The sequence below is a fragment of the Condylura cristata genome, unplaced genomic scaffold (assembly GCF_000260355.1).
Source record: "Condylura cristata isolate star-nosed mole 26May11 unplaced genomic scaffold, ConCri1.0 scaffold00026, whole genome shotgun sequence".
Lineage (NCBI taxonomy): Eukaryota > Metazoa > Chordata > Mammalia > Eulipotyphla > Talpidae > Condylura > Condylura cristata.
In genome coordinates, this window is record NW_004567127.1 from 26,185,393 (window position 1) to 26,210,278 (window position 24,886).

The window sequence follows — 24,886 nt, forward strand, 5'->3', positions numbered from 1 at the left end:
CAGAATAGACATAATCTCACAACACCTACTACCAATAACCCTGCACCACATTCCTCAGTAACCTGTCCTCCCACTGCTGCTTTCAAGTTCTCTGATCTTTCCTTCTGCAATGTCTATCTAATATTACCCCCATCCAGATACTTTGCCTGGCTGGCATATTATTTTTATCTTTGCAAGTTTGATGATTTTGCTAAGCTTTGGAATAAATGGAATACTGTTGTAACTGTTCTGATGTCCTCTAATAATCTGGTACCTGATGGGTGGTGTTTTCCCATCTCTCTCTGTGTGTCTGGTTGAGTGTTAGAAACGGTGACATTTACCCTTTTGACTGCTGGGTAGTTTTACACTTGAGTTTCACCCTGGCATATAATTTTCTTATAGTTTGATCCTTCTGGGTCATTCTTTTAAGATTAGGGGAAACCAAGCTGTGCTCACTTTAGGACAATTCATTCAAAACCAAGGTAAATAAACCCTTCTTTACATTCTACTCATCACCATGTATGTAAATCATGGCTTCCAGTTTGCCAGGTGGGAATAGGCAATATAGTTAGCACTGTGCACGATCTGACACTAGTACTTCTAACTTGTTGGAGGAGGTGAGTGGTGCTTTCCCAGTTTCAGTTTCCTCAGTTTCACACAAAAAAGCAGATGTTACAAACTACTTTATTAGATGATTTGACTTCTACATTTCTTCTGAACTTATTTCACATACTGACATTTTAAAAAACAACCATATATTAAGATCCAATAATATACTTTATTAAGAAAAATCTAGCTTAACTATAATAGTCTCCTTTGGTCCATCAATGGGAAAACATTATAAAGTGGCTTATAGTATCATGACTGTAGCTCAGATATTCTAGAAAAAGAATTACAACTTTCTGAACAGCATTTAATTCGGATTTTAGGAGTCAGGTGGGGTGGGGAGGTCAGAGACAATATATACACCTTAAATAGAAGCCTTGATGTAACATCATGTATTGCAAGTTGAATTACTGGGTAAATGACCCACTGTGTGATTTTATTTCCTATTACACAAATTTTAACCAAACACTGTTTACTCTTATGCAAACAGCATAAGAATAATTCTCTAAAGAATTCATAAGCAAAGGTTTTCAGAATAATTTACGCAGAAATTATTTCTCAGAATTTCTAGCAGAGTTTATTAAAAATGCATTCTGAGCCAAACCCCAGATTTTAATTCCGTGAGACTGTAGTGAGATCTAGGAATCACATTATCAACCAATTCAGACTGTGAAATTACTTTACAAAGATTACTATACAGGCAAGTTTGTCTTTATGATACAATTTGAAGTGGATGAATGGACAGCCAGTAGAAGAATGAATATTACTAGGAGAATCACAGGAGTTTGCAAGATTGTTTTAGTAAAAGCCAAGGTGTTTGGCCTTGCTGAAGAAGGTAAGATGAGAAAAGGCCTTGACTGCAAAATTATAAAATTCAAATCTGGAAACCACCTAATGCTTTAGAATAGCGAAATAGTCAGGAAAGTGATTTGTAAAGGAATATTGACTTGATGTGATGAGTTGTAAAGCTGGAAAGCCAGTTAGTTTAGCAGGAAGTGAATGAGGTGATAAAAATGAGCATCAATGAGGAGGTACTGATAAGGGAAAGTAACATTTCAAAAGACATAGTAACATAAACATTGAACTTCCTTTCACATACCCAGGACAGGAAGTTACTATTAAATATAACATTAAAGGATATATATAAAATAAACATATTAACAGTAACATCACATATAATAAGAATAAAATCATCTTCAACAGATTTTTCCAGATGTTAATTTTGCATGATTCTGGAAACTCCATGAGCACTCAGTAGCAGTTTGTATTGCCTAAAGGGATTATTAAAAAGTTATTAATATTCTGAAACAAATTTATCAGTCACTAGAAAGTAAAAGCAGATGTCTGCTATCTTCATTAAAGCAGTTTAAGCTGTGCTTATATTCATTTATGATCTTGTGCAGCTGTGCCTTATTGCCAAAGATGCAGATTCACAGGTCAATAAAATCTACTTTTCTCATTAGACATTTAGGTTAAACTGCTAAGGGTAAGTTAGCAGGAACAGTTTTAGTTAGAGGGAAGGTAGGACAAAGATCAGAGAAGATATCCAAGATATAGTTTGAACTGGACTTGTTGACTGTTGGAATCTGGACATAGGGAAATTAGAGAGCAAGGTGGGGAGGAAAGAAAAGGCATTTTATGCAAAGATCTCAGTAAGAATTTCTTCTACATGAAAAAGTGTCCACGAATTTTCACAGTTCATAAAAATGGAGAACTTGCTAAATGCTTCAAAGCAAATCCAAAGGAAAAGCAACACACTTTTATTCATTTCTTACCTTCTTTTAATGGGGTTTTAGGAGCAAAATTTTCTTTACTTTCATGATGAAAAGCCTTTGAAGGGTCAAAGCGTTTGATGCCCAGAACTTTATTCAATTCCTCCTGAAGCTTTGCCTCACTTTGTTTTTTTTTAGCAAGCTGACAGCGAAGTTTTGACATCTCCTACATAAGAAAAATAAAGCTGTTAAAAAACTCAGATGCTTAACTATATTTGAACATTGCCTGTCTTTATGGTATTTATTCACAACCAGGGCTTTGATATTTTGCAAGCTAAAATGCATATGTAAAGCTTATGAAGTCTTCCAATTACAGTACTAATTTTTAATACCTGAATAAAGAAGCTGTAAAACATCAAATATCGATCTGGTAAACAGCCTAAAATAAATCTGTAATTCTCAGACGCATATTCCTTTAGTTTCCCCCTGATACAAGCATTCGTAATTTTACTTAAAAAGCCAAAAAAAAAAAGAGTAAATACGAAATCCAGTATCTTTAGAAAAACAAAGTGTTATTTTACAAACCGACTTCAGCTGGCTATTTTCATCTTTCAATTTCACAACATGCTTGATTTTTTGCTTTAGATTCTGATGACCCAATAATTTAGCATAGGAATCTCTTAGTTTATTAAGTTGTTCCTGAGCTTCACCATGCTCATTCAACAAAGCCTGTTTCTCTGCTTCAAATGCATCCAGTTGTAGCTGAAAGAGAGTTTTTTTTTAGACTTCAGACTTCAATCTTTCTCGTATTATATAAACTGTAAAAAAACAATAAAGTAAAAAAGTAGAAAAACAACAGATAAAATTAGATCGTGCTGAGATATCCTTGGGGCTTCCTATAAGTTCCTTTGTCTTTCATGTCAAAGATCATGAAAACAGAAGAAAAGGTCGGCTTGTCTAATGTATACATCTGGAGCATTTTATGCACCAAGATTAGCACTCGACTTTTTTGCTTTTAAGATCAGTGTATTAATGTGAAAAATACTGAGGGAGATAAAAGTATCTGAGACAAAATAGGCATCAGAAATTTACATTGGTCCCTTATGCAAAGTTCACTATCAGAAGTCTGCTAAGCTATTAACTTAAAACCCCAAATCACAAAGAATTTTTAAAAACCTATAAAGGCTACACTAAAAGTTGACAAAATTTAAAGAAAATATATAAGCCTTCTTCAAGATGTTAAATTAGCAGGCTGCAAATGCACAGCAAAATGATCTTTCAGCAAAACCCAGTTATTGTGAAGGGGAGAGAAATGAAGCCTTAAAAGGAACACAAGGTTAGTCCTAATGGGCAAACCTGAAAAGGTTTTGTTTTATTATATAGCTCTTCATAAAGCAGACGCCACTTCTTCATTTCCTCAGTTAATTCTGCTATTGTGATTTCCTTTTTGGCTTCTCTGTAAAAGAAAATCAAATTAGAAAAACATTGTTTTTTAGAAAAAAGTCTTGTGGCACTCAAGGTAATAAACCTAGATCACCTTGCTTCTTCCTCTTCCTGTTGTTTCTTATAGGTTTCACCTTGTTGCTTGAGTTGGTTCTGCAAATCAGTTATTTTTTCAAGAGAAGAAATGGTGATTTCTTTAATTTCTGCTTCTTTAAGTGCTGATTTGGTCTGCAGATCTAGAAGCATCCTTAGGTTTGAGAAAGGAGTTTACTACATATTTCAGTCATTGAAATGATCTTTTTCTTTTCCTTATTTCCTTCTTCAAGGATTGTACTTTTATAACTGAGTATATTATGAATTTGCTATTTAAGATCCCCAAACAAAGCCTGGAGACTATAATTCTCTATACCCCTTCAGTGCTCTCAGTGCTATTAAGTTGGCTTAGTAACACTAAGGTCCTAGATGTGGGCAGGCCTTATTTTTCCTACTTACCTTGCATATTCTTGATTTGAGCTCTCAGTTGCCAACATCTGATGTTGTAAATCCTCTGCATTCTTCATGGCCTTGACTACTTTTTCCTCAAGTGATAAGTTCACTTGCTTAAGGTCTTGCATTTCACTGGCTGTTAATGTTTTATAGCTTAAAAAAAAAGTTAGTTTCTTTGAACTACTGTATGCATGACAAATACATAGCTGATTGCTTTATATTTTATAAACTTTTAGTAAAACAAACAAAACCTTATACTTATACATACAGATACAAGTAAGAATTGAATGTGTTGAGGTCAGTACAAATGAGCATACATGGCATATGCTGTTGATTCAAAGGAATAAAATCAAATGCCTAAAATGTGCAACAAGTACGCATGGAGATGAAAAAATCAACAACAAAGAATGAAAATTAGTCTCAAGACAAGGCGTCTACAAGCCCCACACCATGGGTTACAGAGTTTATATAGTCTTGTGGGGAAGTGAGGAACTGCCTCATCAGGTCTTCTCCCCAAATGGAAAAATACATTTATAGTTAAGTTTGTGGTAGGCATTATAAAGTAAAACCAGAGAGCACCTAAGCTGATAAAATAGAAAAGTCTACATTTTGGTTAGTGATTTGGAAAAGGCCTTTCTAAAGCACTTAGAGTTAGGAGTTATCTAGGCAGAGATTAAGTATTTTAGAGGGAAAAGAAGGAAATATACTCTAAGGCAGGAAGGACACCGTCCATTAAGGGATGGCACCAGAGGCTAATATGAATAAGAGCAGCAGCAACAGAAGCCAGAGGTGTGAGGCCAGGCATGGCTGTTGGTAACTTAAAAGAAAAAGTGAACATGCTAAAGATGTTGAGTGTGTGAATTATTCTGAGCAATGAAGAGAATGTGTTGGGGAAGGGGCTGGAATGCACATCTGGAAGATTAATGAGAAGACTATTTGTCCGCCCAGCTGAGTGAAAAAAGGGAGTTGGACTCAGGAGTTGGCAACTCTTGGAGGCAGGAATGAAAAATTTAAGAGATTGGATGTTGGGAAAAAGGGGAAGAACGTGATCAAAGATGACTCTAAGATATATGGAATGAAAAGCTAGGAGGATGAACACATCATCAATCAAGAAAAAAACAAATGAAACTAGAGGTAGGAAGAGATGGAAGGAAGACCAAGAGTTGTTTTAGACAGGTTTATACTAGATGATAGTGAGGTATCTCGTTGAAGGTGTCAAGTAAAGAGCTGAATATATGGGTCCAAAGCAGAAACGAGAGAGCTGGCCTGAAGAAACACACTTTACTGTTATTAGCAGAATGATGAGGAGTAAATCAGAATGGGTAAAAATTCTCCCAGTGCACAACTTTTCAAAGAAGTGAAATCCCTTTATAGATGAGATTTAGAACAGCACTACAAAAGTTATATATATACCCAGAGAATTTACATGTATACTGACATAAATTACAAATAAAATATTAAAATATGTATGACCTTTTGACATAGTTAATCACAGGCAGAAACAGATCTCAATGGATAGATGAATGGGTGCTAGACACTTGCTAATCTATATGGAAAAGCAAAAATACATTTGACTCTTCCAATATCACAGAGAAATCAGTTCTAGATAGCTCAAAAAACCAGAAAGTATTAGTTTGAAACTTTAGAAGAAAAATAGATGAATGCTTTTATGTTCTCAAAAGATGAAATTGTTAAGTGAAGCACAAGGTATTTACACATTCCCCATATGTCCTGGAACTACAGGGGGAAAAAAATTAATAAAATCTATAGCAGTCCCTGTGAATAAACAACCTCTGGAGATGTAATTTAATCTCAGAAATAATACATATTGCAGTGTAGAAAGACAGGTTCTACGAAAAGGCATTTTTTAAAGTCACAAAGTTATATACAAAACTGTATACAAGAAGTATACAGTTACAAAATTATCCAGATGAAAAAAAACCTGGACATTAATGCAAGTTTTGAGATGGTGTTTTGCAGGAAGACATGAAGATGGGCTGGGAAGGAACTTATATGTAGATACTAATTATTGAAAATCTACTATCTTATTGGTTGTCTTTTATGGACTCATGTTTGTTGAATTTATCTTTATGCTTTTGAAGTTTTGTATATGCTATATATCTTTTGCATTTATTAAATATAAACATAAAGGAAGAGAAACTTCCCTGAAGTGATCTAAAGTAATTATGAAAAATAAAAATGCTACTATTAATGTACTCTTGATATGAGGTACAGAGCTGTTTGCAGTTCTAGTCTCCTCAAACTTTTTTCTTCCCCAGAAGGCACAGGCAGTGAGAGTGGATATAGAATTTAGATAATCTTCTATCAAGAAGTCAGGTTATGGAGAGGAGCACAATTTGGGAGTAATAGGGGTGTTGGAGAGTGAGTGGTATTGTTGAACAGTTGCAGAAGTGGGGGAGGGTGAAGGAATTAAAAAAAATTCTAAGCATTTAAAAATTAAAGGCAGATTAACATGTTTGACTACAGACTACAGAACTTCTAGTAGACTGCTTGAAAATGATAGGAGACAAGAGATAAAGATGTGATGAGGTCACTGGAAGTTAAAGATTGGGACAATTCATCTGTAAGAGGTGGGAAGACAGGATAAGCATACTGTAGGTACAGTTATAGGCTGGATGATGGGGAGATAAAATGCCTTTGCCTATCCATGTAACAGCTTTTGCCACAGATTTCCCTCAATGCCTCTCCCTGTTCACATTCTATTTAAGAGTATGGACTCCCAGGAAAAATACCTTTCAAACTGAAGAGTAATATCACTAAGGTCTTGCATTGCATTCTTCAACTTCTCCTGCCAGGTCTGCTTGGCTTGAGTGTGAGCAGAGTTACTTTTCTCCAGCTCCACTTCTTTCCTAAAGACAAAAGAACAATTAAAAAGGTAAAAAGCAAATTATAAATCATTACCCCAAGATATCAGTGTTTTCCTTTAACGGTATGAGTCCTGTACCTGAGATCTTCATTTTAGTAATAGCTATTGGATGGTTTAGACCTAAGTTGACAACCTACCTCTAGAATCATGTTCACTTATGTACTAACTTTTCTTCTGGTTTTAACTTTTCTATCATTTTAACAATGATTTTCATCCTAACATTTCATTCTAAGTTTGTCTTTTTTTTTTTTAAGGTTTATTTATTTACTCATACAGAACTGGGGTACAGGCCAGAGGTGCAGAGGTGGTCAAAGGCTTCACCAGAGACACAGTGGGAAGCAGAATAGGCAGACTGATGAAGTACACTGCTGATGGGAATAGCGGGTAGGTCAGAAGAGGTCTGCTGTGCCAGTTGGTCACCTCCAGGGTCAGGGGTCAAACTCGCAGGGAAGTGGCTGCGACTTGCTTACAGTGCTGCGTCCTAAACCATTGTGCCACCAGGGAGAGCCTTAAGTTTATCTTTTTATAATTTATGTGTATATGGAGTTAATTCATGTGTATACAGGGGAAGAACATCAGGTAAAAAGATTCAAACACCATCTTAGCAGCAGCAAAGACTAAAATACGTCAGATTGCTGGTTAAAAAGGTTGTCTGCATTTAGACATTTAAGAAATGTTAAGAATATTTAAAGACACTACATTTTAAAAGTTCTTTTGAAAAAGTTATGAGTATATAGATTTGTTCTGATTCTATTCATAGTCCACACAATAAATTGCCATTCAAAGATTCAAGAATTCATTCACTGACTTGTTTTATATAAACATAATAGCTTTTAAATCACCTTTTAAACGTGTTCTACAAATTTCAGTGATTTTTTTTTGGAAATAACATTACTATATATTACCAAAATGGTGATTAAATGATTCAGATAAGTATATGAGTTTTTAAGAGGTCTTTTAAAGGACATATACAGTACTAAAACTACAAATAAGCAGGATTATTCCCCTAAGTTGAACACAGACAAGATAAACAGATCTGATGAAATTCATTCTGTAATGAGTATAGTATTTCAAAAAAACAAACATAGGAAAACCAATCAAACACTAGTAAAGGGCATATATAATAAAAATGTTCTCTTCCCTGTACCTAGAGGAATCAGTTTCAACTCTTTTTTCCCATAAGCTTGCAATTTCTGGTCTGGAAAGAACCTTTAAGAAGATCTCATAAAACTCTTTTATATCTTATGAAGTAGAAAACTAAAAATGAAAATTGCCTTGCTCAGAATCACACACTGAGAATCAAGCAGATTCAATAAAATCCTTATCTCCTGACCTGGACAGGGTTTGTTTAATACAATAAACAACTGTCTTAACTTTCTTAGATTAATCACTCAATTGTTTTAAAGCGCCTATTCCCTGAGACTGGCTGCAGTGTGGAATAATCCCCCTAATTACACTTTGGGGCTGTTCACAAAACAAACCAGCATATGTAAAAGTTTGCTGTTCTTTTTTAAAATCATTCATATCAACACAAGACAGAAAAAGAATTTATGACAAAAATATCCAAAAATATACACAGCTGTAGACATATTACCATTATGTAGGCTCATCTTTAGTCCATGGTTCCCTGCTAGAATTTTTTTGCCTTTTTAATAACTACTTCTCAACTACTTGTACTCTCTCATAAAAGGTTATTATACTATGTACACAGAAACAAAAAATGGAAGGTTTCTTGTTAAAGGATGAGAGTCTTTGTGTACTTGATTTTTTCTAGACCCATTATTGCTGTAATACTGATGTCCAATAATTTTTAGAAAATCTAATAGTAAGGGAATATAAAATTTTGGTCTTTTGTTCGTTAAAACTCTTCAATTTAAAATCTGGCTTTAGAATACAAAAGGACATAGTTTCTGACTTTGACTATCATTATCTGTCTGTATGTACATCCTACGTGTATATTTGACCTCCCTGCCTGTCCCCTACTTATAATTCCATCCTCACTATTCATATAGAATGAGAGGTGATGATAGAAGACTGTGAAGCTATACTAGGACTTTTTAACTTCTCAAGTCCTAGGTAAACTTCAGTTCCTATTAATGTATACCCTTTCAGCTTTTCTTCTAGAAGCTTTAATTCTTCAGCTCTAGCTTGTGTCTCCTCTTCTAATTGTTTGGCCAGTTTTTCAGCTTGTTCCTCCTTTTGCTGCAATTTATCAAGTTCATCTAGTGCTTGCTTTAATTCTTCTTCAAAGAAACTCCTGTTTTTAGTCATTTCCTCTTGAAAAGCACATAGCTTCTTCTGGAGACTAGAGGACAATTCCTACAGCCAAAGAGAAATCCACCGAAGAGTTTGCAATGGCACTGGGAGGTTTTACTCAGAACAAAACAGCAAGGAAACGAAGTGTGAAAACTAAGTTCCAGAACATCAAGGAAACTTGAAAAATGTAGAAATACCATATTCATTTTATCCTACAGCCCGTTAACACTGTGACGGTATTTTATCCTTGGTTCTATGCAACACATACACACACGCATATGCACACATACATACTTCTTATAAAACTAAAACCATATCTTACAACTGGTTTTTATCATATACTTTTCTTGTGATATTATATAAAAATATTTCTGATTTTAATTATACGAAATACTTTAACTATAACACAAAAATAAATTACCATGTGAAAAATGCTAATGTTCCACAGAAAGTGAAACTTGCCTTTTGACTATTCCTTAGCCAAATCTAAGTTTCCTCATTCCAGACATAACCACTAATTTGGTATATATGCCATCTGCTTTTCTCCTATGTTACTTATGTGCATTTTTAAAAAAAATGACGTGTGCAAAGAGAATAAAAAAAAAAAAAACAAAGACAGTGTCAAGTCACTGTAGACAATAGCTATTGACATCCGGGAGCTACTGCAGGTGCCCAAGCAGATATTTCTCATCAGAGCAGGTAAGTACCTATTTGCTCAACTCTCTGCAGTGTGTTTTTTTTTTTTTTTAAAGATTTATTTATTTATGTCTATAGAACTAGGGTACAGGCCAAAGCTGTGGTTGGTGAGAGGATTTACCAGAAACAGAATGGGGAACAAAACAGGCAGAGCTACTGAAATATACTGCTGAGTGGGGCAGCAGGCAGGTCAGGAGAGGTCTGCTATGCTGTGTGGGTCAGCTCCCTGGTCAGGTACTGAACTCAAGATGCGGTTTTGGAGAGCTTCATAGTGCAGTGCTTTAACCTGTTGTGCCACCAGGGAGAACCCCACAATGTGTTATTTTATCAAAAGTTTTCATTTGTGGCCCTCCCTGGTGGCGCATCGGGTTAAAGCACTGCACTAAGAAGCTGAAACCACTTCTGCATGAGTTTGATTCCCACCTGCCCCGGAGGTGACCACATGGCGTGGCAGACCTCTCCTGACCCAACTGCTGCTCCTCTCAGCAGTGTACTTCATTGATCTGCCTGTTCTGCTCCCCACTCTGTCTCTGGTGAAGTCTTTCACCACCCCTGAGTCTCTAGCTGTACCCCAGTTCTGTATGCACAAATAAAATCTTTAAATAAAGTTTTCATTTGTGCCAATCTCATAAGTGAAAAAAAAAAATTATTTCCATTTCCAGGACTCCTTCTGAAGTAGAGCATCTGGATTTCTGCTTCTGAGAATCAAGTTTCCATCTTATGCCAATTTTTATAGGATTATTTTTCTTCTTTGGTATTCAATGTAGAATGAAAATAATTGTCATTTTGGTTTCTCATGGAATTAGATGTTCTTATGTAGTGATCTAAAAAAAGAACCTTGGTGGACATTTTTAAAAATGATTTCCTACAGTGTTCCATCTGTTGTTTATAGTATTTCCATAGTGTCAACAGTGTGGTGAACAAAATATATCTGTGGCTACTGCCTCAGGATAAGATTCTGAAAATAGAAAGGCTGAATTGAAGAAGATATAGGATTGAAAATACTTTTTTTGATACACACGAAACTGTATGTCAAAAAATAAACATTAATTTTCAAAAACTGCAGTCAACTACCTTCTCTTGCTGTAGAAGTGATTCCATTTGTGACTCCTTTTGTTGTAGCTTTTCACATTCTCGTTTTTCAAGAATAAGCTTCTCTTTTAAGTCTTGCATTTCAGAATTCAGATTTTCCTCCTGTTGTCTAGCCCTGTTGACAAGGTCTTCTATAAAAGTGAAAACATTAGAGTTGCTGCAATTTGATACTAACAGCAATTTTCAGAAATCCAGATGCCCACAATATCTCATCATACTGCTGCTGCCAAGTTACATATATTGGGTATTTCCAAAAGGGGCGCCATGACTCTGAAGTTTGAAGCATCCCTATATATAATAGCATGTATGTTTTATGCTATATAATAAAATGTGCATAATAAATGTGTAGCCACCAATTTTAAATGGCTACCCACTAGAGAAGTAAAGAATGGTACAACTAAATGTATTTCAGTCAAGACTAGTAATATGCTGAAAAGAGAACAGATAATATAAAGACAAAATTTTTCATTAATTGAACAAACTTTTGGTTGTTTACTAACAGGCATTTTCTTAAATGTCAAACAAAGTTCAGTACTTGCCTATAGAAAATAATAGTGTAAATGCTAGATTACCTTTTTCTTCTTCCAGCAACTGACATTTAGCATTCAGATCTTCTGCTTGTTTAGACAATGTAACACTTTCCTCAAGGGCCTGCTTCAGGCTTAATACTTCATGATTCTTTTCTTTTAAATATTCTTCTAACTGGGCAATATCTAGTTTATATTTTTCTATTTGATCTGATGCACAACTGCATTAAAACAAATTATTTTGAAGAGAACATTTACTTAAGACTACAGAAGATGGACTGAAAAAGAATAAAAACGGTACATTTATTACTATTCAACATAGTAAGACCTGGTTTAAAATCACTGTCCATATTACCTGATTTCCTCAATGTATTCTAAGAGTTTTTCTGTTTCACAATTTTCATCAATCTTTTCTTTCTCTACTGAAGCACTAAAAAAAAAAAATAATAATGCACACATGAGCATATGCAATAATCACATATAATGCTTACTCTGTGCTAGGGACTGTGCGACCAGGCCACAGACTCCAGAGGCCAACCTCCTAACCATTGTACTATGTGACCTGTCAAGTTGACAATTTCCATTAAATGCAGATTGGACATTCCAGTTTTGTTTTGTTTTGTTTTAAGTGAGAAAGTTTTCCTAATATACCCAGAAAAAGAGAGCTATAAGAATACGAGTCATCATTTACAACATCCCAAATGTTAGAAATACTTTTTTGTAACTTTTTCGGTTTCCTTACCCAGTACACATGAGCATATTTTGGGTGTCATGAATTCTTTATTCCAGATTACATTATATTCAATTACTCATGTGTGTACCTCCTCCAAATAACTGAGAAACAATTAAAAATTATTACAACTAAGAAATAAGTATGAACCTTATTCAAATAGACACCTTACAAAATATGCATGAACAGTCACGGGCATATACATAAATGCTTCACATAAAGTACATCAAATTATAGTCCCAACTGAGATACCTGTTTACACCTACTAGAAAGGACAAAGTAGACCCATATTATCAAATGCTGGTGAGGATTTAGACCAAAAGGAACTATCATAATGCTAGTGAGAAATTCCCTTTTGAAAACTATCCCATGACTTGGGAATTCTACTCCTTGATATTTACCTAAGAAAAACAAAAACACACATCCCCTAAAAGACACACAGCAGTCTTATTCATAAGTCAGAAACTGGAAACTCAAATGTTGATCAACAGTAGAAATGAAAAAAAATGGAGGGGTAGTCATATAATGGGAGAGTGCTCAGAATTAATGGAACAAATCATCATACAACAGAGATAAATTGCAAACACATTAATGAAGTCACCCATGCATATATGAAGTGATACAGACCCCAGATATAAAACTAGTTTATGATGACGGAAGTCAGAAAGAGATTTCCAGGGATGGGGTACTACCTGGGAATGGGTAGAGAAGCAGGAAGGAGCATGACTGAATATTCTGAGGGGATGGCAATGGACTCTATCATGTGTGAGTGGTAGTTACACAGATGTATACATACAATTGCTGAAGGTTCATCATGAGGAATATTTAGACCTGTGTATATAAACTACAGTTCTGTAATTAAAAGGGTAGGTTTGCGCATTAGTCACAGCTCCTATATCCACATTTTTCTTGGTTAACCTTAGGACTTCTGTTAGGCAATGCCATTAGAAAGATTACAGAGATTGTCCGCATCACTGATATAGAAAATGCAATACAGACAGTAAAATATTCAGGCTTCTCTTTAGTATGAAGTATTTGGGAATAATCAGGGCAGAAAGAGGCATTAATTAAAGGTTAAACTCTCATGAAAAAGTCCTCATGGAGTGGGGTAAGCTAAGAATCATTTTTCCTTTTATCACTCACAGTTTCCCTTCAAGTTGTACTATTTTTCCCTGAGACTCTTCAAGATTCTTCTGGGTGCCTGGCAGCTTCACTTCCATGCCTTCTTGTTTTGCCATCATACTCTACAGCACAGAAATGCCAGTTTTAGGAAATGAGAAGTTGGACAGTGCCCAGGCCCAGACCCACACGCCTACCAAGGAAATGCTCACCCTCATCTTTGTTTCTCTTTTGTTTCGAAGTTTCATCAACTCAAGGCTTAGGATGTTCACGTTCCTCTTACCATTTTCAGAAAACTAAGGACAAAAATAGAAGAAAAACAATTTCCAAATTACTCTCTGCCAAATCTTATAAAATCACTTAAATATTAAATATTCTACATTGATTGGTGCTATTATCTACCTCCACTGTACTCTGGCAGGATTATTGACTGTACAATCCTACTGTTCTGGTCCTTTTTTCCTAATGTGACTTTCTGGTATATTTTTGAAAGTAACTTGGTTACTTCCTTCTGTCTCCTGGAAAAGATACTGCAAAGCTCAAAAACAAACTTCTTAGAGAGATTTAATTTTTATACATCTTCACTCCCTTTGTAAGTAAAAACCCCATCACAGGCCAGACTGAATAAATGTCTCTGATTAAACCAGTCAGTGACCAAGAAGCTCCTTCTACTTTGTAAAAGGATGACCCCATTAAAAACACCATGTTAAATCCTTCAAGATCTATTAACATATTAGTATTGCTAAACACAATTTATTTAAGACCATATGTAGTCCATAAATTTATTCACTCTCCATTTCAAAAGGATATAAGAAAGCATGCTGATGTTCTATTATTTATTTCAGAGAAAGTTTGTTTTAAGTAATTTTTAGACGTAAATTCTGCAATTTTTATTAATGATCTTCTTTATTAGGTGACTTTGAGAAAGGGTGATGAAATGTCAGACATGAAAACAAAAATTAACATGTTTCTTTACAGTCATATCTTATGTGTCAGGAACCATCATAAAAAAGACAATGATAATTCCTATTGGAAGCAGCTCAATATTTCAGGTATATTTAGTGAAGAGAAAGGGATTAAAAACTAGACCCTAAAAGCCTCAGAATACTATATCAGAAAAACATGCTCTGTATATATTTAAATGTGTCATCACGAGACTCAGATACCTTATTTTTTAATAGTTCATTGGACTTGGCTAAATCCATAAGCTGTTTTTCCAGAGAAGCATTAGTTGCAGCCAGAGATGTTTTCTCCCTGACTGCAGCATTTAGTTTTGCTTCCATCTTCTCCAACTCAGCTTCCAGATCCTGGATCTGCTTGTCCTGGACACCACGTTCCTGCATAAGAACACGGATCTGGATGGAAACAAAGTGATGATGGTTCACTGACACAATGCCAGGGTAAGGAGGTGCTACAATCAACCACCAGGGCTTCTGGAAAACTGATTTTGACCTGATGTTCACTGATCCTTCAAATACAGTGCTATCTGAACATTTATATTTACTTACGACACATGGTAAAAATCAGTATCACATTTTAAGAACAGAGGATTTTAATTGCCATAAACTTCTAGGTGGGATTGAGCTGTTTACTTTTGTAGCGTTCCTACCTAGAATTCTTCTCTTCTTTGGTTCTAATGTAATGAATTTATAGTTTGAAATGGTAAATGTCTATTCTATTTCAAGAAAGCAAAGCTGGATTTCTGGGCAGGATACAGTAGGCCCCACCAACCATCATTCCTGCTGTGCAGATTGACAAAATGAAGACCACATTTTTACCAACAGAAAGTGGGAAGCCAGAAGACACTGAAACATCTTTAAAATTTGGGTATATTATATGTGTGGTGGGAGGGATTAGGAACCTGCCAATATAAAAATCTACTCTTAATGAAAAAAACGTTTATATATAAAGGTGAAATCCAGGTATTTTCAGAGTAAAAAACAAAAGCTAAGAATATTTGTCAACATTAGACCTACACTTCAAGAAAAACTTAAGGTTATTCTCCAGGCTGAAGGAAAATGATCCCAGATGTTTACAAAATAAATATTTTAAATATCTGAACATAGGTCAATTGATAATACAAGGAGTGGAAATGACTTACTATATAAAGATTAAAATGTGGGTATATGAACATATATAGTAAAAAAATATAAATATGGCTGTTAATAAAAAAAAGTAGACTTTAAAGCAAAATGTATTAGTGACAGAGAAGGAGTTTTAAAATAAAACAATCATTTGAAGAGGAAGATAATCTTAAATTTGTTGTGCACCTAATGACATGACTTCAAAGAAAAATACAAAGTAAGAATTGACAGAACTAAGGAGAAAGAAGACTAACCCATAGAGTAAAAAATTTAGAAGTACCTCTTTCAGTAACTAACAGAATAAACAGACAAAAGTATCAGTACAGATAAAGATCTCTTTCAGTAACTAACAGAATAAACAGACAAAAGTATCAGTACAGATAAAGATTTGAGCAAAAATATTCACCAATGTGAACTGACTGACATATATAAATCACTGTACCCCAACATGAGAATATATACAGAACACTTATCAAAACAGACTACTTGATATGTATAAAGCAAATATGAGACAATACACTGAAAACACATTAAAAATAATTTCTACCTACTTTTAATGGGTTTGTGTTCATACTAATCTCAGTATTTTAAGCTTAACAGAAAGTGTATCAAGCCACCTACATAAATAGTTGTAACCTAGATGTTAGTGACCAAAAGCTTAAGATTCCTTAGCAGAAGATTCCCTATGCTTATATTATTTATGTATAACTAATGTCTATAGCGTGGAATTACAGAGTTAAAAAAAAAACACTAAGATCATCGACATTTTATTTCTTTGCAATCAAAGAAGTTCAAGCTTCTTTGTAAGCTCAAACATTTATGTGGTCAAGTAGATAAGATTAAGTCAAGCTGTGTGGGTGCTAAAGAGCAAATTCTGGTCTAAGGCAGGGATGCTCTGAAGAGTCATGTGGAAAAAGGGGTCAGAAACTTGATTTTATTTTGCATGATATTTTACTTTTAAATGTTGACATCTAATTAAAATCCAACAAGAAACAAATACCGCAGGGCCAAAATAAAATAAAGCTCTATTTGTCAAAAATCTCTATTCTAACAGATTCAAGTAACTGACAAAATGACCAGTTCTAATGGTGGCATTGCCACTTACCTAGCAGCTATCTCACCAAGACAAAGCTACTACAGCTCTATTAACTCTTACACCACAGCGAAAAATCCTCAAAAAATAATGGCCCATATTTTTAATGTAAAGAAAACAAGAATCAGAGCAACCAAGACAGAGATCTAAATTATCTAAACATATGCTTGATCCCAATATTTAACACTTTACCATGATTTATGAAGATGTTAACTGAATAGCAAAAGAACATGTCCATTAGAAAAAGAGCTGATTAGCAAACGAAACATGGAAAAAAGATATTGCAGGGAAAGCAAAGCTGGCTATGACCAGCTGAGGCCTGCCTAGGGAATCAGGGAATCTTTAGATCAGTTCCACTCAATGGACCTATCTACGATGCTGGAAAAGCCACTCACCACTCATAGCTATAGACAGCTTGATTTGTGATTTGTTTAACTGGAAAACAGTTCTTTAATTTAAATAACCACATGGGGTAAGGTGAGAAGCTACCGTATTGGCAGTATAGCTCTGATCATTTCATCCCTGAGGAAGACAAGTGGCTATGGTGAAAGGGAACGCATCTAATGAGGATAATTATCTCAAATTCCAACAAATCTACTATGCTCTCATGCTTCACATACAATCTTCCATCTAGTCACTGTTTTAACATACAGATTCAGATATAGGAAGGATGTGTGGATAAATACAAGTATCTGGTCCACACTTTGTTGTAACAAACATACTATTTTTCATTTCCAGTTTTTCAAGAAGTGAGTAATCTTGAATTGTCCCTTATTATGTTACATACTTGACTTTGCAGCTTACCACACTGATAGCTAGGCTCTGAAACAGGTATTCATGCTCAAGGACAGTTATCCTGTTGCCACTGGTCTGGTCTGACACATTTGCCTCCTTAGAGGACTCCTCAAACTGGGAGAGAATCCCTGTATTTTGACTCTATGTTAATCTGTCACCACTTTAAAACATATATTTATAATTCAATAAATTGAATGTATTTCTTACCTCTTTTTCCAAACTCTTCACATCTTTATCATTCTTCTGAGATTCCTTCTATTTAAGTAAAAGAACAGGGGTAAATAATTTAAGTGCCACAGATATGATAAACAAACTCGATTTTTAGCTCTCAAAAAATTGTCCTAGTTTTCTATTTTAAAAATTTTACTGAGTTGGGCCCTCCCTGGAGGCGCAACAGGTTAAAGCGAAGCACTATGAAGCAGCTGCTTCAGCATGAGTTTGATCCTGGCCATGATGGTGATCCACATAGCACAGCAGACCTCTCCTGTCTCACCTACTGCTCCCCTCAGCAATGAACTTTGTGGATCTGCCTGTTCTGCTCCCCACTCTGTCTCTGGTGAGTCCTCTCACTGCCCTGCATCTCTGGCCTGTACCCCAGTACTGTATGCATAAATAAATAAGTCTTTAAAAAATTTAAAAGTCTCACTGAGTTTATTAAACATTTTTAAAGTAAATGTAGGAAGTTTCTTTAAATCTCAAAATACTTCAATTTAAAAGGCTCCACCCCAATTTTTTTTCTTTTTTTTTTTTTTAAGTTTAAACAAATCTAGTGGGTAGGAGGGCAGTTGGAACTTTAGAATAAAGCTACTCTCTCCTTTTAATCTTTTCTAACATCCAATAGCAATATACTGACGATTCTATTATGCCATCTCAGAAAGAAAAGAATCTTAAGAGAGAAACATATTCGACATCTAAAAAAGAAAACAAATAAAGAAAAACTACAAAACCACATGCTCTGCTTTTAATTCATTCATCGCATTTATTTTAAATAGAACATACTTTTCCTGAAGAAAATAAACTTCTTTTACAGGCAGCTGGAAAACAGTGACAGGCTAGGGACAGCACATTGTGAACTTTGTACTGCTGGGCTTATCAATGATTAAGTGATCATTAGATCATTAGCAGTGGCCACTAAATTTGCATATTAGGGAAGTTACAGAGAATACTGGAGATTACATATAGACTACTGAAATTGCCCCAGCCCCTCAGGGACTCCCTCAGATTGAAGTGGCATTTGACGATGTTTCTGCCAAAGATAATGGTACAGATTGTAACCCAGGGAGGGGTTAAGCAAAAATGATATTGAAAATCAGTTAAAAATGCAGAGAACCATGCTAAAGACTAGCAAAAGAAGTAACACATTGAGGCATTTAGTATGGCTGAAGGAATCATCCATGACACAGAAATTAAGACTGAAAAATTCAAGGACTAATTGCCTGTAAATGAGCACAAACTAAAAGAGATTTCCAAAATGAGGGAGCTTCTGACTTGAAAAGACAGTGAAACAGGAGAAAATATAAAGCAGGCAGCATCTTCCCTTCAGCAAGCATCATTGAAGCTCTTCAAAATGGCGTACAAAAAGATGGTGTCTGAGCCAGAAGGCTGTGGAAGTCCTGGCAATGGGGAACAAAAGGAAGATCAAAAAGAAGAGAAGCAATAATAGCTGCAAACTTTGGAGATAAGAAGGCAACATTCTATGATGCTTTTGACAGGAGGATTTCGTAAGCAGAGATAGGCAGATGTCAGTCTTTTCCTGTTTTTCCAGTTTTCTATATGTAATTTCCCTAATATGCAAATTTAGTGGCTACTACTGAAATCATTTAATCAATGATAATCACAACAGAGCAAAGTCCACTAGCCTGCTGTTATTTTTCAGCTGCATGTAAAAGGGAAGACGATGTACTGATCATTATGAAAACTCACCACAGTGGAGGGGCAGTAAGGGAAAGATACACTTTCACGTACATCTTTTTATATCCAGCAGCCTTTCTGACACAGTGGCCAATAATAGTATCTTCTCTATCTGCATAAACATTCCCAGTGAAACCATATATTTATGGTGTGGAAGGGCCACACCAGTCTAATGTTTATTCATTTCCCACCTGATAGCATTTTCTATCAAGGGAGGCCTATTATTTTGAAGTTATACACAAACTTGTATGTAAATTAATTACCCAAGAGGATTTATAAATTCCGTAATTTAAAATTTACATATTTCCTCAAGCAATTCAAGCTAAGAAATTTACATCAATTTTAAGAGCATCTACATTAGCAGTGCCCACTAAAACACAATTATTTTATTAATATATTAACTATAATTAATATAACACTTAACATAGTACTGACTACTTATTAGAAAACAAGCTGGTTTATATTTTTTGTGCTGGATCTTCAAAATTTTCAGTGTATTTTACACTTGTAGCGTATTTCAATTCAGAGGCTAAGCTTCTGTCAGCGATATTGATCTACATGTAGATTCCATAAAACAGATTTACATAAAAAGCAGGTTTACATAAAAAGCACATACCACTAAGTAGTCCTTCAGTGTCAGGTGTCAATATTTTAGAACAAGTTTGAGGTTATTGCCAAATGAATGAATAAATCCATCCATCTCTAGCTATGTGAATCTTCTTAATATTAACATATCAATCTCTGTGACTACTTACAAAAGTACAACTTGCTTTAGTGACCTAATAAAAACACTAATAGACTGTTCCTATACAAGCCATAACATAAAGGTATTAAGCATTTAACCTCCCACCATTCCTTGGCAGTCTCTGAGTAGCAAACTTCTTATTTAGGTATTAAAACAAATCATTTCCTTTTTCATCACCAATACTTTCCTTCCATACAAACAAACATGCAAGAAGAAAAGAACTCAAGCAATGACAACCAGCAAACCAAAGCATCACACAATTTCAAAAGTCACAATAGTTATTATGAGATTTATCTACACATAGCAAAACCTGAGAAGTAGAGGTCATTTTGTAATTCTGACCAATGTTTAAACCACATATCTAGTAACACCATAAGCAGAAATATCAACCTTGCAAGAGTCCTAATGATTATCTTTCATTACTTTACAGGATTACTTATAACCTTCATTTGTGGATGCCACCAAATCTAGTCAACTAGAATACTTTCCCCAAATGTTTCTGATGAAGCAGTAGACAGACCAGCAAGGCTTCAAGAATTCCTCACCTTGGATCCCAAAGTCTTAATTTTTCTTGCTGAAGCAAGTTGAGTAGTATCTTTGTCAACATTATGATTTTGTTGAGATTCTGCAATAAAATAAATTGTATAGATCATGCTTGGTGCTTAGTGACTAGCCAGAAAAAAAGTACAATTTCCAAATTTTTTACCACAACTATTTGTGAAGCAATATAAAGCTATTCTTTTCTTGACTGTACATTTCCAAATCATTAGTTGCACAGTATTTTTACACATCTGAAAGTTTTATGTAACTATCAAAAGTGCAAAAACATCTATGTGAATGTTCTAATTAATTTTCCTGGTGATAAAACAAGAAAGTATTCTGTACTTGACCCATTTGTAAATTCTAGCAAATAAGAAAATTTTTCATTATAATGTGGAGTATATATACATGTGGAATAATGCTGTAACTATGTATAAGTAAATTGATACTTCAATAAAAATTTGAAAATTAAATATAGGGTCTCTCTGGTGACCTAGGGGTTAACTAAGTCTCAGTGCTTACCACAAATACAGCCTGAGTTCAATCCCCAGCCAGGGAACTAACCCACATATGGTGCAGCAGACCTCTCCTGTCTTGACCGCTGCTCAGTAAATTAGCCTTTTTTGCTCCCCACTCTGTCTCTGGTGAATCCTCAATCCCCTGCACCTCTGGCCTACACCTCAGTTCTTCTAATGCAAAATAAATAAATAAACAGAGCTGTAGCTCCACATGTTTTAGCAATGCTATACTATTTTTAAATTGGGTTATTCATTAATAACTTTACCACTTACAAGACTGTATAACCATTATTATATTTGGGGTTCCATTACCTTTCTGTTTCTTAAACCTTTGTGATTTCTGAAATGATACTGGTCCTTTTAAAACTTCTGAAGTTTTCACGTCATAAGCACCTGGAGAAGGAGCACAGCCTAAGAGGAAACATGAGCGTTAATGTCTCATCTAATGTTACCTGTGATGAAAACACTAATTCACAGGGAAACCTGCATCCCTATGTTTATTGGAGGATTATTTACAATAGGTAAGATATGCAAACAATCCAAATGCCCAAAAATAGATGATTGTATCAAGAAGATGTGGTACATATACATAATGGAATACTATTCAGCACTCAAAAAAGATCAACTCAGGTCATCTGCAGCAACATGGATGGAGCTAGATAGAGGGATTATGCTCAGTGAAATAAGTCAGATGGAAAAAGAAATATCAGACAGTTTCATTCACAGGAGTACTATAGGAACACCAAATAACAGATCAGGGGGGAAAATATTAAATAAAATAAGAAAAACAAAATTAGCATGTAACTATAAATCAGAGACATTCTACAAGGAAGGGAGAGGTAGAGCAATCAAAATAGGGGCGGGAAGAACACAAGGGACTATGGTGATAATTCACAGGTGATTGGTGATGGGAATTTTACAGGGAATTATACCTGAATGGAGAAAGCATATAAGTATATTGTACAAAATGAACAATGATAAAATAGTAATATATACATACATAACACACACACACACTTTAAAAAAGAATGGGGGCATATTTAAATCAAAAAACAATTAAAATTTTACTTGTGAGGCAAGTTAAAAATATCATAATAAATCAAATTTATTAATGTAAGTGTAAAAATGCCATTAGTGGCTGCTTGTTTGTTTTTTCAAATGTAAAGGGTATCTGTTTGCTATTATAAAAAGAGTTCTCTATGTAGAACAGTGTCACTATGTTCCCACTGTCCCTTATTTCAAATGGCCTGAAGGAACACAACCAACTGAACACACAGTGAAGGAAGTCTTGGGATAAGCTTCAGGCAATAACAAGTCATGTGGCTTTGTTGCTAAGGAGTGAATGTAAGAAAGTGTGTGTCCAGTATCGATTCTATTTACAAAGTCAATGAAGTTGACAATCATAAGATTCTAGAAATAAAGCAAAAAGAAAAAGAAAAGTCCAGTCCTCTGGATTTATCTTGGAATAAAAATTTGGATTAACCTATTTCTGGTTAATGTCAATGTAGCAGACCTGATGAAGCCAACTGCCAGTGTGAGGACAAAGAGGGCCGGCAGCAACACTAAGAGCAATTTGAATTTTTTGAGCACTTATTAGATGGCAAGTGAAATCTAAGTATTTTACAGATATTATCTTATTTAATGTTTAGCAATTTAACAAGAACCTATATAATGATTTACGAAGAAGTAAAATGAAGTTACACTAAGTACAAACTGTAAAGACTGCAATTCTATGCTCCAGAAATTTATATTAGGTAACCGCCCTTAACTTAAGTCCCAAATTAAGGGCATTTCAGGGCACATATGCACAGCAGATTTGACATCTGGCTCTCAGGACCTAGCAATAATATAAATGTCAGTGGCATAAAGTTTTAGCTATTTGGAAATCTATAAGCTGTTTACTACAATATAGTCTCCTGTAAATAAACAGGGATGGCAGGGAGTATGACCACTCCACTGCAATAACTTCAGTCCCTAAGGATTTTTCAAAGGAAAAAAGAGAGGTAAATGGGAACTGGTTAGATCTTGATTAGCATGAGCAAACAGTGGAAGACAATAGAAAGTATCAGTGTAACTCACATGCAGTAATGTGAAACACTGTTGCGGGAATTATGTTTCAATTATATATATAGACATAAAACAAATTCTTGGTTAGAGATATATTCTTACCTGGGATACAATGAAAAAGTATGAAATCATTGTTTTCTTTCATTTTAAGCAAGTCATTAAAAATACCAATGATACATTTAAGTTCCCACTCCTCTATCTGGAACAATGATCATGTATAAATACTGATAAAAAGTTTCTAGTCCTAGGAGCTTTCAGATATATGTGTGGTTAATAAGAGTTAGGGATAGCAGTTTCAAATTAGGAAAGAGTTGAGGGATAGAATTTATTTTGGTGGCTTAGGTAAAGACAGACTTAGCCAAGAATGCATACCTTGGGCAGTTCAGATTTCTTACACCTCACTGTGCAAGTTTCAGGAACAACCTAGCTCATGATCTATAATGACCAGAATCTAACACAGACAAACAATGTTTGTCAGCAAACAAAACATTTTATGTATTATATTAAACAAATGCTCCAAACTTCCACTCCTCTTTATTTTCTATTTCTTCCACCTAGAATAGACAACACATCTTCCATTTTGCCTGGCTAGCTCTCACATATAATGCATGAATCATGAACTCTGATGTTCGGCTCTATCATTAGGTTGTTCTATACAGTTACAAATACCTTCTGTTTCCTCACAGACAAAATGAGGACAATTTTATCATCCTAATCTATAACAGCGGGTGAGGCAGGGAAGACTTATCACAGTTCCAACAGTTATATCTGCTCAATGATGAGAACATAATCACATCCACGGCTTCCTGGTCTTAGTATTAATGCACTGCAATGGTTCAGAATACAGGCTGGACTCCTGCAGACATGACCCAATCCTATTATAAATAATAACAGTATTACCTCTCAGGGATGCTGGGTAATTAAAGAACTAATAATTAATGTAAAGCCTTAATATGGTGCCTGGGAGTACTGCCCATATTAGCTGCCAATATTTAAACTACAGAGTTTTCAGTAAGTGCTACTTTCAGGGATGCTGAGGAATTGAAAAACTAATAATCAGCGTAAAGATTTAGTATGGTGCCTGGGAATACTGCCCATATTAGCTGCCAATATTTAAACTACAGCGTTTTCAGTGAGTGCTACTGCCATAACTTTACACCTATAAACGGCCTCTGCCAGTTTCTCTTCTTTTATGACGGCAGAATATCCAGAAGGAACCCACAAGTTGAGACGAAGAGCAGTAATCAAATGTTCTTAACAGTGAGGTCTTCCAAACTGGTGCCCAAGACAATCCCCACGGAAATACAAGCTCTAAGGGCAGGGGACTTTGCTTTGCTCCCTGCTGTATCCATATCAACAGAATAGTGCTTTGCAATTAGTAGTTGCTTAGGTTATAGTGCAAAAAAGTGAGGCGACCGAACGGACCCCAAGCCAGCTAACGCGGCTTACAGGCTTTTGATAAAGAGAATTGGGAGGCGCCTGAGAATGAAGACATCTCCCGTCCCCCTGCTTCTTGCCCCGTACGCACCAGAAGGGTCATTGAATCGCTTCAGGGGAGCCTTAGGAAAGGACATGCTGACGCCAGGACCCACAACCAGCA

At 35.2% G+C, this 24,886-nt stretch overlaps 1 protein-coding gene across 3 annotated transcripts; it reads right to left on the bottom strand.

Moving 5' to 3' along the window:
• Positions 1 to 1,769: 1,769 nt before the first annotated feature.
• On the bottom strand, positions 1,770 to 24,886 carry HMMR (hyaluronan-mediated motility receptor (RHAMM)). Of its 3 annotated transcripts, none has more exons than XM_004689802.2 (18): positions 24,815 to 24,886; positions 21,532 to 21,630; positions 20,707 to 20,786; positions 17,713 to 17,757; positions 14,700 to 14,888; positions 13,746 to 13,829; positions 13,558 to 13,658; positions 12,040 to 12,114; positions 11,730 to 11,905; positions 11,140 to 11,288; positions 9,218 to 9,432; positions 6,980 to 7,096; positions 4,233 to 4,379; positions 3,835 to 3,987; positions 3,654 to 3,753; positions 2,883 to 3,059; positions 2,361 to 2,523; positions 1,770 to 1,856 (listed from the first exon to the last, which is right to left on the bottom strand). In XM_004689802.2, the coding sequence occupies exons 1-18, from the start codon at positions 24,858 to 24,860 to the stop codon at positions 1,837 to 1,839; spliced, it is 2,136 nt and encodes a 711-aa protein (XP_004689859.1). In that variant the 5' UTR covers positions 24,861 to 24,886; the 3' UTR covers positions 1,770 to 1,836. The 3 variants fall into 3 exon arrangements, with proteins under 3 accessions (XP_004689859.1, XP_004689858.1, XP_004689860.1); XM_004689801.2 differs by having other exon boundaries at positions 17,713 to 17,760; XM_004689803.2 differs by lacking the exon at positions 17,713 to 17,757.

Coding starts and splice junctions, on each gene's coding strand:
- HMMR (XM_004689801.2), bottom strand. CDS start 24,860: ATGTCCTTTCCTAAGGCTCCCCTGAAGCGATTCAATGACCCTTCTG. Junction 3,988..4,232: donor TCAAATCAAGAATATGCAAG/GTAAGTAGGAAA, acceptor CTCAAACCTAAG/GATGCTTCTAGATCTGCAGA. Junction 3,060..3,653: donor ATAAAACAAAACCTTTTCAG/GTTTGCCCATTA, acceptor ACTCTCTTTCAG/CTACAACTGGATGCATTTGA.